Source organism: Colletes gigas, unplaced genomic scaffold, assembly GCF_013123115.1.
Source record: "Colletes gigas isolate AHSC1104 unplaced genomic scaffold, ASM1312311v1 Colletes_gigas_Sc00048, whole genome shotgun sequence".
Lineage (NCBI taxonomy): Eukaryota > Metazoa > Arthropoda > Insecta > Hymenoptera > Colletidae > Colletes > Colletes gigas.
In genome coordinates, this window is record NW_025106677.1 from 669,990 (window position 1) to 686,429 (window position 16,440).

At 34.9% G+C, this 16,440-nt stretch overlaps 1 protein-coding gene across 1 annotated transcript in view; it reads right to left on the bottom strand.

Annotated features, from left to right (window-relative positions):
- Positions 1 to 7,601: 7,601 nt before the first annotated feature.
- LOC122403291 (CB1 cannabinoid receptor-interacting protein 1-like) overlaps positions 7,602 to 16,440 on the bottom strand; it is a 28,096-nt gene continuing 19,257 nt past the window's right edge. Inside the window, exon 2 of the mRNA XM_043406733.1 lies at positions 7,602 to 9,414. Within this exon, the coding sequence (XP_043262668.1) occupies positions 9,090 to 9,414 (325 nt within the window). The 3' untranslated portion in view covers positions 7,602 to 9,089. The remainder of the gene's footprint in view (positions 9,415 to 16,440) is intronic.

Consider the following 16,440-nt stretch of genomic DNA (forward strand, 5'->3'; position numbering starts at 1 on the left):
CAAACTAAAAATTTACTTGCTTACATACAGAACAGTTTTTTAAATATTTATATATGTTTTGTCAACCTTTTAAACATTTTTTTAGATAATAGGAAAGAAGGTGGGAATATATGTAGATAGACCGGGGTCTTAATATGTGGTATTTTTTATCTATAGTAAGTGCTGGGATATGTCAGTAACTAAGAAAAACACATCGATTAATATCCTCTTACGCTAGTAGGTAGCACTAATAGGATTAATATATTTCGTGCATCTAATGAGTGGAAGTGTTGTTTTTCGTTCGTTGGAAAAGTTTTTAATGTAAGTTTTATTTGTTTGTTTTCCTTACACTATTTGAAAAATGTAAAATGTTTATTTGAAATACAATTAATCATGCGATTAAGCTTAAAAATGCTCTACTTAATTGTATGAGATATCTTTCATGTGCCAAAATATTTAAGTTAACTATAAAAGGCAGGAGGTGGCAATATGGACCACGATGTATACATCTTACGATTTATTTTGTTTCATGAAATCTTATTTTTTTCTTGTTTTAACTTTGGATTCAATGTATGACGTGTCGAGAATGGGCACACATTTTATGCAGCGAATGTGAAAACAACGTTTTTGTTTATGACTATTATGACTATTTACTACAAGTTTTTTATCTTTCTCGACCCGATCTACAATATGTATTATCGCTCAAATTTCAAAGATCGTGTTTTTGACAAACTTTTGTAAAAATGTTGTGTCTTTAAAATAATTGAATTTTTAGATTAAATAATTATTGATTCATTATCTTAGATCAATTATTATTTCTGCCTTTAACTAATGTACCTTTTACGTATTTTCTTTGAAGCAAAGAAAGTGGTCCATATTCCTACTTCCCCTAATTTTATATTCTCAAAATCTTTGATGTTCTTTTTTTATTAAAATTTTTCAATATATTTTTCATACATAGCAATAATTCTGTTACTGTTGCAATTAGTTTCAACTTTTCAACGAAAACAGAACATCGAAATTTGGATATTGGGACGGTCGCTTTTCGTTGGCCATATATTAGCACAGACGAGGTATACTAGTAGACCTTACACTCAATGTATTTTTTTGGCCCATTTTTCTGGGGTCTCGAGACTCTATTACCATTTTCGTGTCACTTGCAGAGTTACCAACAGGTTTAGAAATGAACACAAGGGGATGTGAATCAGAAAATTAAATTATTATTATTATTTTTTAACGGAATGAAAGCTGTACGGTTCAGAAATGAGCAACGATCGATTAATTTCATTGGTGTCGTGAAGACGCCTTAGGATTTAGGAAACAGTACTTCTATGATACATTTATTTTCTCATACAAATTATGATAAATACTAAATTAGTATTATCACAGACGAGGTATACGAGTAGACCTTTCACCTAATGTATTTTTTCGGCCCGCTTCTCTGGGGTCCCGGGACCCCATTACCATTTTCGTGTCACTCGCAACGTTACCGACAGATTTAGAAATTAATACAAGAGGAAGTGAGATAGAAAATTAAATTACAGAAATTTTATTATTTTTTAACGGAATTAAAGCTGTACGGTCCAGAATTGAGCATCAATCGATTAATTTCATTGGAGTAACCAATCGATTAAGATTATTAAAATACGTAAGGATGTACCTCATTGACAACTACAGTGAAAATCCTTATTTATTTAAAAAATAACACATAAGGTGACCGGCCTATTCGTATACCTCGTGTGTATTTCGCATAGCATCAAAAGAAAAACGGTAGCTTGGAATGTTTATGGTATTTCTTTTACAATCGCGATTCCTACCTGGGGTAACCTCGACGAGAATTTTTTTTCTCGAAAATGCGTAGGATTTGAAGGAGACGTGTATTACCAAAAATGATTCTAATTGACCCCCGCAATCGAAAATAATTTTTCCAGAACGATTAATATTTTTTTAATATTTTTAAAACGTTTCATTTGACCGACAAGAGAATTGTTCTCGCATGTTTCGAGATTAAACCCCTCGATGCTTGAATACTTTTCAAATTTACGATCCAAAATACACAACTTCTCTTCGTGTGCATTAATATGTATTTTGTTGGGCGTTGCAACATATCGTTTTGCGATTTTAGTGACGCATGTACAATTTACTGATAAGAAATGAAAGATGGAAACTTATACAAAAGAAAGTATCGTATAAAGGACAGAAGATCGAAGAAATGAATACGTGATGTATGACCTTGGTTCTCGACAAAAATTCAAAGAAACTTTCAGTCTCCTCAAATTTGTCCATATTTTCATACCTATTGTTTGCAATAATTATTAATTAACATCTGGCAATAGTTAAAATAATGCTCGATAGCGTGGGTTGTATAAATAATTATTTTTAATACCATTTTGCGAAGAATATTCATTTTTCAGTCAAAGGCACGGTTAACTGTTAATTGATTGGTGAACACGCCAAGGACGGTCTTCCCCACCCCTTTAACTCTTTTACTTGAGGATAGTTGCCGGTGACGAACTCTCTTTCTCCCTCTCTCTTCCTTCTCTGGGCTGGCGGACGTGGCGGAACGTCGTAGGTCTGCACTCCACTTCTAATGACCACTACTGACTATTGGCGAGCTCTGGGGACCAATACTGACCAGTAGTGACCACTCGTGACAACTCGTGGGAACTGTTGACCACTACTGACCAGTGCCGAAATACCGCGTGTAACTATGTGTCAACAAGTAGTAAGTTCATTCCACTCATTTATATGTATTAGTACAAAATTTGTTTGTTTCTTTTATTCGATTGTACGGTGCCAATTGGATTTTGCCTGTCTATTCATTATTATGGATGTTTCTTTCGTCTTTTTCGACTTTTGACATCAACATCAAGTGAAAATGGTAATGAACTACCGTGTTGGTTCATTTTCATATTCGTTCCTACAATATTTCGTGAATTTTGATGACATCGATGGGAATATGATTTTCAGTTTTGTATTATTACTCGAATTCTCGTAACATTTCACAGAGATACTTTGTTCAATTGTTTGGTACTTTCTTTTTGACGTTATCTGTGAAATTGTTTCGACGTTTTAACTACACATGTGATAATAGAATTTTACCTAATCAGAAATTACTTGTTGCATAAAATGTGTTGAATCGTTATCTAGATAGATCGTCATTATTTTTCGATTATTCAGAATTTTTATTTTGTTTGTTGGTTAATTATAATTTTTATTTTGTCGATATTTGTGAATAATTTGATTTGTGGTTTATTACCATTTTCATTGTCTCAATACGTGCCTATTTTGTACATTTCTTTAGGTATGAATATTTCTAAATTTCGTAGCTTCTCCAGCTTATAGATTCTCATCTACTTCACTACATTCTTCGATACATCAGTTCACTAATTGCTTAGTTTCTTTAATATGATACTAATATAGGTATATGTGTTTTGTTTTAGGTTAGATCTATTACAGATCAATTGCAAGGACGTCGAGGAAAGACGTCACAACCGCCGAGGGATTCATCCGCCGAGGGACATATAATTCTTAGTCTATTAGATTTAAGCTTCGTCGTGAGCTTTAAAATTAACGTTGAAGATTTCTTTATTATACGTGTCTCCGCGTCCTACCAAGCAATTATTCAATAAGTAGCTTCTCTCTCGCTCGTTCCCTCGTTCCTAGCTCCGATCACCACTGTTTCATCGATTGAAACATGTGATCGGCCGTGTATCTGGTCCGAAAGATCTAATCGCCTTCCTTTGGTAACTCGATCGAGGGAAAATGGTACCTCGCTGGAAGGTGAGGAGCTTTCGTTTTCTGCGGAAACCTACACCTTTTAGCGGGAGTCGACCTTGTTTTAAGTACTCTCTCTTTGTCAGACAGCCGAAGTCGGGTCCTTCGGGCTCCCGGCGGGCTGCGTTGGAGAAATGGAGACCTCGATTCGGGGTTGCAGCCGTCCGTTTTCCTATAGAGATGGAGTTAGCAAGGGCAGTAGGTTCGATCCTCGGATCCGCTGCACGGTTCAGCGTCGCGTCGCGTCGCGTGCCCCTCAAATTAACTTCGTCCCTCTTTTTAACCAAATAATTGCTTGGTACAACTAAATCAGAACATCCAAGGAACTTTGTTTCCTTCTATCGTCCGAATTTTAGTTTTAACTTGACTAGACTTGAATTTCGACGTTAATTTTAAGTCTCTATCGTATGCGTCTCCCAATATTGCCAAGTAATTATTTAACAAGTAGCTTCTCTCGACTCGTTCTCTCGTCTTTCGCTTCGATCACCGCTGTTTCACCGATTGAAACATGTGGTCGGCCGTCCAGTTTGTCCGTAAGATCTAATCGTCTGCCCATGATAGATTAATTTCTAGAAATAGAAATCAATCTACCAAGGTCAGTGTCGATTCGATCCGAAGATCTGCTGTACGGTTCAGCATCGCGTATCCCACGATATAGCTTCATCCCTTTTTAAACGAAATAATTACTTGGTACAACTAAACTAGAAGATCGAAGGAACATTGCATCCTTCTATTTCTCTAGTTTAGTAATCTAGCTTGTAGGAATGTAAAAGGGAGATCGATGGAACTTTGATTCCATTTATCTCCTTTCGGGTCTCCACTCGCAGCAACCTCCACGTGATGAGACCTAGTAATCGGTGTTACCCACGATAAAAAAGCTTTTCTATCGTGGGTAACACCGAGCTAATGGCTGCGTATTTAGAATTGTTTTTTGATATAATAAACGAATTTAGATTTATAGTTAGGCAGGTGTTTGGTTAGGCATTATGTTACGCAGGTTATTTTTGTTTGAAGACAAATTCTTTTGAAAACTCTTTCAATTTTCCTCGTTGGTTGTGTATCTTTCAATGGTTGCACTTTCGTTTGTTTCTTCTTCGGCCAACGATCGTTGGTCACAGAAGATCTTTATTAATGGAGGGTGGTTGGGAACCGGTTAGGGCGGGTCTCCATTCGTAGCAACCTCCATGTGGTGAGACCTGAGTAATATTATTTAGCGTTTAATTAATAATCGTATCACTCTTAGCTGGGTAATGCAATTATTAATTAAAAACTAAATAATATTAGCAAATTGGCTGCGATCCGCTTTTCATAGATCATCATAAATATAGAGCTTCTTCGCTAGGTTAGTTTTGTTTCTCATTGAGTCATCAAAGATTCTAAAGTATTGTCAGATATGGGGTATACGAGTAGATCTTTCACCGAATGTACTTTTTTGGCCCATTTTTATGGGGTCTCGAAACCCCATTACCATTTTCGTGTCATTCGCAACGTTACCAACAGATTCAGAAATAAATTTTAATCCCTTCCATAGTCAACTCACATGTATTTACTCAAACACAACTGTTTGCCTATCAATACTAATTCAGTGAATAGTTTCTCAACTGACCGCCATCTATGGGAAGAGGACGCTAAAATCACCTTCGAATTTTCAGGTTGGTATGGCAGTCAGATTTGGCCTCGAAAGTCCATAAGGTGAAAGGTCTACTCGTATACCTCGTCTGTGGTGTAAGGTCTACTCGTATACCTTGTCTATGGTATTAGTATAAACGTATCTATTGAAATTTTCATTTGTTTTATATGTAATAAGTGTAAAAGTAATATGCTAAAAAATTGTTTTAATAAAAAATAATACAATTTATTTGTTATATGCAAAAAACTTAGAAAAACATACATTTTATATGTATATAATATTTAGAATATACTGCCCTATTGTCTTAACACCATATCGACCGATAGCCTATTAATCGGCTTTCTGTCGTCAACGCTTACCAACCGGTAGCTCATCAATGGGTTCTCATGAAAATAAAAAATATTACTAGATTTCATTATTCTATAACAGAACAATACAGTGAATACTTTCACAAACGATTTAACGTTTCTATAGGTGTAAGAAGAAGAATATATTCTAGCCTGGGGTCGACAACTACCGGTAGGTAAAGTGTTAAGCTGACCAGTTATTGGTACATTTATCTTACATTACTGCAGACGGGGCTGTACGACAGTAAAACTTTAAAAATGGCAATATAATAAACATTCCTTCCATATGAATAGAAGCACACATGCGTGATGACGTGAGTGTGATCGGTAGCAGAGTAAATCGCTGCTTCGTAGAATCCATATTACCGTGGCGGATGAATGACATTCGCGTGTGTGGAAATGCATGTGAAGAAGTAGTCGACCAGAAGGCGATAATATGGCCCTGGGACATTGATTGGTTGAATGATTCTGTCGCTGTGCATCTAATTAGGACGTTGGGTAAGAAAATATCTTAAAGATAATTTACAAAATAATTATGAGAGAAATGAAAATTTATATAATATAAGATGTGTTATAGTGGCAAAAGTATACCATTCTTCCACGAGAAGAAGACAGAACGTGTTTACATCCCCACTCCTGTTGCTGACTCATAGGTATTAGTCGAAAACGGTGACGAAGATCGTAGACAGCCAATCAAAGAACTGCAGCAAGAGTGGGGATGTTAACACGCTATGCCTTCTTCTCGTGGAAGGACGATACATGAGCAATTAATAACACTCATGGTTATAAGAAATCACGCGTAAGAGAAGCTAGTTTTATAATTTTAATCAAGATAACTAAATTACTTCTTAAAAGGAAAAGAGTAAAATATATGTATATGTAATTGTACGAAACACGTGGTGATAATGATCTTTATACAAGTAATACGCATTGGAGTTTGTTATGTATATAAATATGTCTTTTTATAGAAAGCAATAAGTAGGTACGAGTATAAGAACAGTGGTGATAATTATGCAATGAGATAGTTTAACGTATCTTATATGGCTCAATAGTAACCATTATGTGCTATTTTATATAAATTTCGTATTCAAGCATAATAAATGGTACAATAGTTGGCGCGATAAAGTATAATCTAAAAGCGAAATTAAAAGCTATTTCATTTTATGTGAAAAATTAATTTTCGTAAAATATACAGAAAATGGCATCTCTTTTGAAGCATTATTAATCGATCAAAAGAATTTATGCATCACGTAAAATTTATATTTATTATTAATAATAATATAGCTTGCCCTTTGGTCTAGGTTAGATCTGAATATATCTACTTTAAACACACCGAATGTTTCTTGTTTATATTTTTTTCGTTACGAATATACATGTAAGTTTTAAAACCGTTTCATAAATTATCTGAGTTATTTATTGTTTATACATTCCATATCTTCGCTAATAAATATTTACATATTGTATACGTGACAGATTATTGGATGTAAATGTTCAAATTCAAGTAAACTTATTTTTTAATTATATTTTAAATATGTATTTAGATTCGTTCATATGTTATTCATTGTTGGCAAATGAAACGCATGTTATTGATCACCTAGCGTGGAATGTTTTACTCCTAACATATTAATGTGTGTCACTTGGAAAAATATCATTTGCATAATTATACAAGGTGTTCGGCCATCCCTGGGACAAATTTTAATGGGAGATTCTAGAGGCCAAAATAAGACGAAAATCAAGAATACCAATTTGTTGATTGAGGCTTCGTTAAAAAGTTATTAACGTTTAAAGTTTAAAACACGCAGCTGTTCGCAGATTGCCGTCTCACATGCGGAACTTTAAACGTTAATAACTTTTTAACGAAGCCTCGATCAACAAATTGGTATTCTTGATTTTCGTCTTATTTTGGTCCCTAGAATCTCCCATTAAAATTTTTCCCAGGAGTGACTGAACACCGTGTATATCGTACCGTACAATTTGACATTGATTCTGTTAGATTTAAATTCACTTTCATACCGGCGGTTTTACATTTTGTAGCCGTTAAATCATGAAAAAGATTAATATATATGATACTTTTATGTATCGAGCATCGAATGTGTAAATTCATTTACTAATTCCTTATTAAACACAATTTACTGAAAACAATGGAATCCTTAACGACATCGATTGAAGAACATTATTTCACTTTTCGGTTAACACGTTAAACACCGATAAAATTTTCACATTGAACGATATGTTTCGCACATTTATAGTGGGAATACTGTACATGGCCATCTTGTGATGAAGCTACTATATCTAGATATCAACTTATTATTTTTAATGTTTTTACTAGAATTTGTATAATATGTCTTTACACAGTGTAACGATAACTGATCGGTGGGAATTATCATTTTCTAATAATAAAAATTGTAGAACTCGACAGCATTTTTTAACAAATCAAAAACATATTCCACTCGAAGTACTTTTATATTTATCTTGTAATGGCATTCCTTTATTTCTATAAGCAATAGAATATACTATTGAATCGAACTAATTCGATACAAATGTACTGCATGTTTCACGGTGTAATATGGCGTAAACGAGAAGATAAACTAAATTAGCTCGGTGTTTAACGTGTTAAATAAAGACGCTATGCTCGATGCAATAAATCGTCTATACCAATGTACAACAATAACATTATACATATATACATGTATATTTTAGATGTACGTATGTATATACAAATGTGATTTTAGTATAGAAAAATAGGAGATCAAAGTTTTGATTTGATTATGTTGATAAAACGGATCTGTGGGGTCCATTACCTCCCGTACTTGCCGCCAGAGGGACCGTTCCTCTCGCAAGCGCTCGATCGACCTTCCGTTTGTATGTACAAGTACGCTCCTCGACCAACTATCTCACATTTGATGTTTAAGACAGAGACTCTCCTTTCCTTTTTCATCTCTCTTCCACAGGACTCCACAGATCCACCGTTTTATGTTACATCGTATTTAGTTATTCGGGGATTGAAAGGAATCATTACAACGTTCTTATACATACGTCTCACTTGTGTTTCTCATTACAAAATACGGTTGATATTTCGCCCAAAAGGCAGCTTAATCCATTTCTTCCTCCTTTGTTTCGCTCTTGAATGTCAACGCACACGATAAAACTCAATACATTTAAGGTGCTGCTGAAATCTATCATGCTACATTCTGCACCTTGGTGTTACGCTTCAGATTTCACCGTAAAGCCTGCCTAATTGGCGTGTGTGTCTTCTTCTCAAAAACAATGCAGTACATAATCGGTCGCAATATGATAAGAATTTTCAACCATTATTGCTACGTGATGGCTTTCATAACATTAGCACCTACAGACTGCTAGGATTCTATGCCTAGCTTCCTGTATGTTTCTCGGTCCACCGTGACCAACCTACCCTCCACGCTCGAACAGTCCAGTTCGATACAGTGCAGCCGCGCGCCCCATTCACAATGGCTCTGATCATCCTGACGATAATATTTAATTTGCAGACAAGTGCTCAGGTAACCAGAACCCATGACACGCATCGCGATCGATAATTCTTCGCGATGTCCGCGTGCACTTGCCGATATACCCTTCGTGCTGTGGTAAGCGCTATAAGCGCAGGCTGTTCCATCTCTGGCGCGCTCGATCGTCTCCACTTGTTTTCCACCGATGGTCAGGGACCTGAAAATTGAATCATCGCATTTTGGGTGAGTCACATACGCACAGATCATTCTACAGGGTGTTCGGCCAACCCTGGGAAAATTTGTCGGCGAAAAAAAAAGTTGCAAATCGTTTTGGAAAAAATATTTTTGGCTGCGAGGGTCAATTACAATCATTTTTGGTGAATAGACATATCCTCAAAATCCTAACCAGTTTCGAGAAAAAAATTCAATAAGTGGATAAATTTTTCGACAAAATTAAAAAGATTTCAAATCATTCTAAAAAAATTATTTTTAGTTGCATGGGTCACTTACAATCATTTTTGGTCAATAGACATATACCCGAATTCCTACGCGTTTTTGAGAAAAACATTCCTTACCGAAAATATAATTTCAGGCACTCCAAAATTTCGTGCGTATCTTTAAAACGCCATAACTTCTGAATGGATTGGACGATTTTAACGTTTCAAAAAGCAAACTACGTGTATTTTGGTGAAGAGTATGTAGAAATTCCAAAAATATTCGAAATGTTGCTTCTTCATCCCGTAAAATGAAAAAAACCCCATAAAAATGGTCCAATTTTCAAACAGCTTTTTTCTGAAGTAGAGCTCATGGGTACCTACAAAAAAGTGTTAGACAACTTTTCTATAAGGCGTCAAACAAAATTACTAAAAATCAAAAACGAATTTTTAAGAAAAATCTACAAGAACAAATTTACCGACAAAATTAAAAAAATTCAAATCGTTCTAAAAAAATTATTTTCTGTTCCAGGGATCAATTACAATAATTTTTGGTGAATAGACATAGCCCCCAAAATCCTAACCATTTTCGAGAAAAAAATTCGAGTATGTTGTAATTTTTCGGCGAAAAAAAATTTCGTCAAATCGTTCTGGAAAAATTATTTTTAGTCGTGGGGGTAAAGTACAATCATTTTTGGTCAATAGATATACCACATAATTCCTACGCATTTTCGAGAAAAAAATTCTTAACCGAAACTATAATGTCTGACCATCCATTGATATGTTTCACTGAAATTTCATGCGTATCTTTAAAACATCATAACTTCTGAACGGATTGAAGGATTTTAATGTTTCAAAAAGCAATCAACGCGTATTTTAGTGAAGAATATGTAGAAATTCTAAAAATTTTGGAAAAGTTGCTCCTTGACCCCATAAAATGAGAAAACCCCCATAAAAGTGGTCCAATTTTCAATCGGCCATAACTTCTACAATAGTGAATGGATTTAATTGAAATTTAGTGGTGATGTAGAGCTCATGGACACCTACAAAAAAGTATGAATCAACATTTCCGTACAGCATCGAACAAATTGATTAAAAATGAAAAACGAGTTTTTAAGAAAAATCGACAGGGTGCCTAAATATTTCGACGAAATTGAACAGTTTCAGATTATTCTGGAAAAATTATTTTCAGTTGTAGAGATCAATAACAATTATTTTTGGTGAATAGACATGCCCCTGAAATCCTACGCATTTTCGAAGAAAAAATTTTGTTAATAACTTTTCAACGATGCCTCGATCAATAAATAGGTATTTTTGATTTTCGTCTTGGCTTCTAGAATCTCTCATTAAAATTTTCTACCGGGTGACCGACCATCCTGTATATAAAATCTAAAATATAATCTATATAAAATATATTTTGAACTACACAGTATCTACAGAAATGCACGGTTAAGTTTCATAAGATTCGTGGCCAACAGTGAACATTACGCGTACAGAGCGTATTTTTGTAGAAGTGAACACAAACATTGCTTAACAAAAAAAGAGAACGGTTACGACTATCTATCTATAAACAGTACAAATGCATTCTGTAGATTTTTCTAATTAGAATGAATCCAACCACGACATATATCAAACTACTTTTAATTGACTTGATACATGCAATATTACTTGATATGTACAGTGACTGCTTATTACTAAATCTATTTTATTCCAATTTTCTTTATCCGCGAAACTTTTTACACTAAATATTTGTATCGAACTTGTTTCTTTAAGAATATCCATGGTGTTCATTATTTAACAGAGTTGCTCAATTTCTTAAACCCATTATTATACTAAGCGATTATAGATAAACGATAATATAACTTTATCGCTCGAATTATGTTACATTTAACAATTTAAAATAACGAAATCAGCTAACATTTCCTGCGGAATTGATTTCGCATCAGGTTCGTTCGCTACTTTTTTAATATCAAAATTCTTGTGACCTAGGCATCGGGATTGTTCACAACGTTTCACCCTCCTATGGATTCCTGTATGCTTTAATTAATTGGAATATATTAATGAGTTGATAATAAGTGTTTTAATTGACACGTGCCGTGATATTGGAATCAGAACCTGAAAATTGCTACCTTGTATATTTACGCAAATTAATATTCAAATTAAACAACATTCGTTAATTAATGATGAACAATAAAAGCAGACTTTCGTTAGCAAATGGTAACTAAAAACACATGTTTGCTAACGGTATTTCTCATAAACGTGTTTTAAATGTTAATTTGGCCTATAATTACAATAAATGTCTGTACCTAACTACAAATTTAATATCTATTCAATAGACTAAGAAAAAATTCGAAGGATTTTATGAAACTAGAACAACTAACTCAGATTTCGATAATTTTTTCACATGTTGTAGAAACTAACATTTTGAACAACTTTTTCCCTAACGTGAGGACCGATATCGTAATCTAAGACCGACCAACGCTAAATTGAAGAAGAAAAAATTGTTGAAAATGTCGATTTTTACAATATATTAAAAAATCATCGAAATCTGAGTTCATATGTTCAGTACTTGGGCAATGTCCAGTGTTGTGTAACAAGGATTATTTACAATAATACTCTTTACTTGGTCAGTATTCACTTCCTGTGGCCAGTTAGAGCGTGTTGCATCTCGTTTGATCCATCACTATACAGAGTGGTCCACACAATTGTTTCAAATCATAACCTCGTTATTATTGCATTTACGGAAAAATGCCAAAGGAGAAAGATAAATGGTTCGAAGAGCACTACATCTGTAGGCCTTTAAATTTTTCTTAAATGCAGCAGTGCATGTGCAATTAACAATTGCATCATTTCTTTAAATAGAAATGCATATTTTTTTTTACATAGATCGATTCTTCTGTTCATTCTACGTAAAAAATGATTAGGGTACCATGGCGAAAAAATTATTAGATCTCGAGATATTTTCAAAAAATGTCTTTATTGAAGAAGATGCTCAAACGTTTCTCCATTACATTCTAAACATTTCTGATAACGTTTTTTTATTGTTTGCATAACTGCGTTTAAATTATCTGCAGTTATTGCTGCACATTCCAGTATGATTCTTTCTCTCAGATTCTCTACAGAATCTATGGGATTTGAATAAATTCTATCTTTCAAATAACTCCGCGGAAAAAAGTCAAGGGGACTTAAATCAGGTGAACGGGCTAGCCAACCTATCGATTTGTTGCGATAACGTTATTGCGAAACTTATTTTTTAGAAACCGCACTTTTTCGAATTCTTAGTTTTCGTACTCGAGTTACGATATGTGAATTGCTACTGAATGATGAAATACGTACTCGTACAAATCAGTTTCTGTTATGATAACAATGTCGAAAGGGTGTTTACCTTTACAACATAGTCATGAAGTGTTTGAGTATCTTCTTCGATAAAGACATTTTTTTAAAATATCTCGAGATCTAATAATTTTTTTGCCATGGTACCCTAATCATTTTATACGCAGAATGAACAGAAGAATCGATCTGTGTGAAAAAAAATATACATTTCTATTTAAGGAAATGATGCAATTGTTAATTGCACATGCACCGCTGCATCTAAAAAAAATTTTAAGGCCTACGGATATAGTGCTCTTCGAACCATTTATCTTTCTCCTTTGGCATTTTTTCGTAAATGCAATAATAACGGAGTTATAACTTGAAACAATTGCGTGGACCACCCTGTATGTATAAATCGGAATGGTTAATTCATTCGTTACGATCAATTGATCTGAAACGTAATTATGATAATATAAGATGGAGATAGCACGCATGAAAGTTTTAGAAGGTCTATAAACAGCTATACCAAATCATAATAACTAGAGATATTATCTTAATTTAGAAATTATACCATGCAGATTAGAAAACGCATTGTATATAAAATGCATTCGTACTATAACTTTATTTCTAGATTGCTTTTATAGAAGTGACGTAGTCTCCATGTAAACTATGTTTCTTATGATAATTAGTTTAAAAATATTCATGAAAGCCTAAGTCGACCTAGTGCGAACACCCAACACAGCTGACGGCATTACACTTCGATTTTATCTTACATACATGTATAAAGGTTTCATTATACAACGTTGCAAAACGCTTGCAAAGTAAAGATGCTAGTATAGTTAACCACGGTATTAATTAACACAGGTGTAGCGAGATCGTGGCTGTAATTAGTAAAACACCATGGATATCTAAGTTTACGCACACAATTAGAAAAACTGTATCTGTAAAATGATCAGTGATTGGTAAAAATATGTGATGTTTTGAGGTTGCAGCAGTGACTTCTCCGCTATTTTTGAGAAATTAGGCCTTCAAGACATTTTTACTTGAGAAATTAGGATACGGTCATTAAGGAACCTCCAAACTCCACATGGGACTTGGAATCCTTGGAGCTCTTCCTTGCCTCAATAGTGATTGACGTATCGTAAACCCGCGGTAGCGCACAGCTGCAGACCACCAGAGTCTTGTGGGTTTTGGCTTTCCTCAAAATGTTTATTTAAAAAGGGGCAACGTTCTCGCTCACCCTTGCATGGTGTATCTGGACACTGGACAGCAGGGTGGGCGGGAATGTTGCAGAAGGCAAGAAACACTCTGCCAAGGTGACGACTTTGAGGATTGGCTTGACCAATCCTCCCACCGGTTAGCGCTACGCGTTTTAGTCACCTTGATAGAGAGAGCCGAGGTTAGGTTAAGGGTAGATTAGGTTTTGGGATCAGATTAATTTTGACAGAGTTACGCCTTCACAGTTAGTCTCCGCAGCAATCTACTTCTGCGTAACAGAAGCATCGTCTTCTGTGGGTAGAGGACAAGGTTATCGAGTTTTTTCCCAAACACCAGTTTGGGTGGTCCTTCGTCCGTGGTTGTCCGTGCAATAAGCATCGATCACGAGCAACATTTGAAACAACACGAATATTTGTACGTGGCCGAAACAAGCAGTGTTATGTATTCTAGACTTGGCTAGATTTGGCATAATTGTGAGTGCATCGACGGCGACATTATACTCGAACCAACGAGACGAGTCAATAAACGTGAACAAACGTTACGAACAATATACATTTTTGGATATTTAATTAAAAAATAAAATATGAATATGTAATGCACACTCGTGAAACTATAATTACATTTCCATACGTGTATATCAGCGTATTTCAATACCCGTGTGCTCGTGTATTAAGAAGTACACGGATTAATACACGGATGTATTAATTATATTATATCTTAAGTGAATAAACGTTCAAAACCGGGATCTTTGGTCGAAATGTTGCGACTGTTTTCTAGACGACTAGGGTGATGCGATACCGCGCCAGGTAGGGTGGCACAATGGTGGTTGGAAACGAGATTCAGAATCTTGAATACTGGTCGACCGAAGATGCAAATGAATTCGAAGCACACCTCTGTACCGTTGCCTACCGACACGAGTCCAGCTATCGATTTGCGATTGGATCAAACTTGCTTCAATGCCCGCATACAATTGAAACTAAAGACCCACCCGATTCGATTAACCTTTCCGTAGACATTCGAGTTTTCATGTTTGTTACAGTGACTATGTCTTTCGTGCGAAAACATCGTGTGATTCTTCGTTTGTTCCTTTTCAATTTTTTTACATGCTTCCCTTTCACGTGGCATCAACCGTGTGGTGATCAGCAACGAGTTTGGCCTATGTTTCTTCAACATTACCCAAAACGTCTACTGTAAGCTACATTTATCAAATATTAATTATCCAAATAATCTGTTCACATCTCAATAATTAAAATATCAAATGACCAAGCCGAAACTGCCGTTAGTTCCAAAAACACAGTTATTTACGAAAAAATGCTGGCTAGTAATTACGCAAATGTCCTATATCAAAATTTAAATTCATCTTCAATTAAATAAACAATTTATAATTCAATTTGATCGATATATGAATAGGAATTTGCTGAAACTTCTTCGGGTACATAGCGTCAAAGTAAATTTGAAATGAACATAGAAAGCATAAATATAATAGTTGATATATTCGTTGGATAGAGTATGAAACGCCCTTTAAAATGAGTGTTCGTTCAAGTCGATAGCATAATTAGTTCCGGAGATATAAGGGTTCGAAGCGTTCGTTTACTTTTCATTGTTTACGTCGCGAGGTCAATGAACTTTCACTACGACCGTGCTCGTAGTAAATAGTAAACACTACGTCACTCACGTGTCAGAGAGACAGAGAGAGAGGTCCGACGCGTGAGACGGAGACAGAGATAGTCGAATTAAAAAAATTACCATTTACATAAATTACGATATCTCAAAAACGGAAAGTCGGATCGACATAAACCAAAAGACCATTTCAAAGGGGAGGCTTTGCCGCTTCTAATGATGGCTTAGATATGGATAAAACGCTAGTAGTTTAGGAACTACACGCGTCTAAGGTTTTAGTATTTTTAATCCACGTTAATAGACTTTTGTAAGACGAGGAGTGACATTTAAAAAATTGCCCCTTCATTTAAATTACGATATCTCGAAAATGTATTATACAATAAATATTATATAAAGCTTATAAGTTGTATAATTTCAAAAATGGAATATGCTCTATGATTTGCTTGAGAAACTTATTTGAAAGCCGACGACGAACATTTTGATCGTGTTTCTTGAGTTATTACAAATTTTTTCATCATTGTAGGTATTGGAAATGAGTAAGTTCGCGGGCAATTGGTTCTTTCACGGAATTAAATTGTCCACGGGAGATCTGCAAACGATTCGGTATGCTGCTCCATAATGCATGCGACACATTAACCGAAATTGCAGCGGCCGTTTCT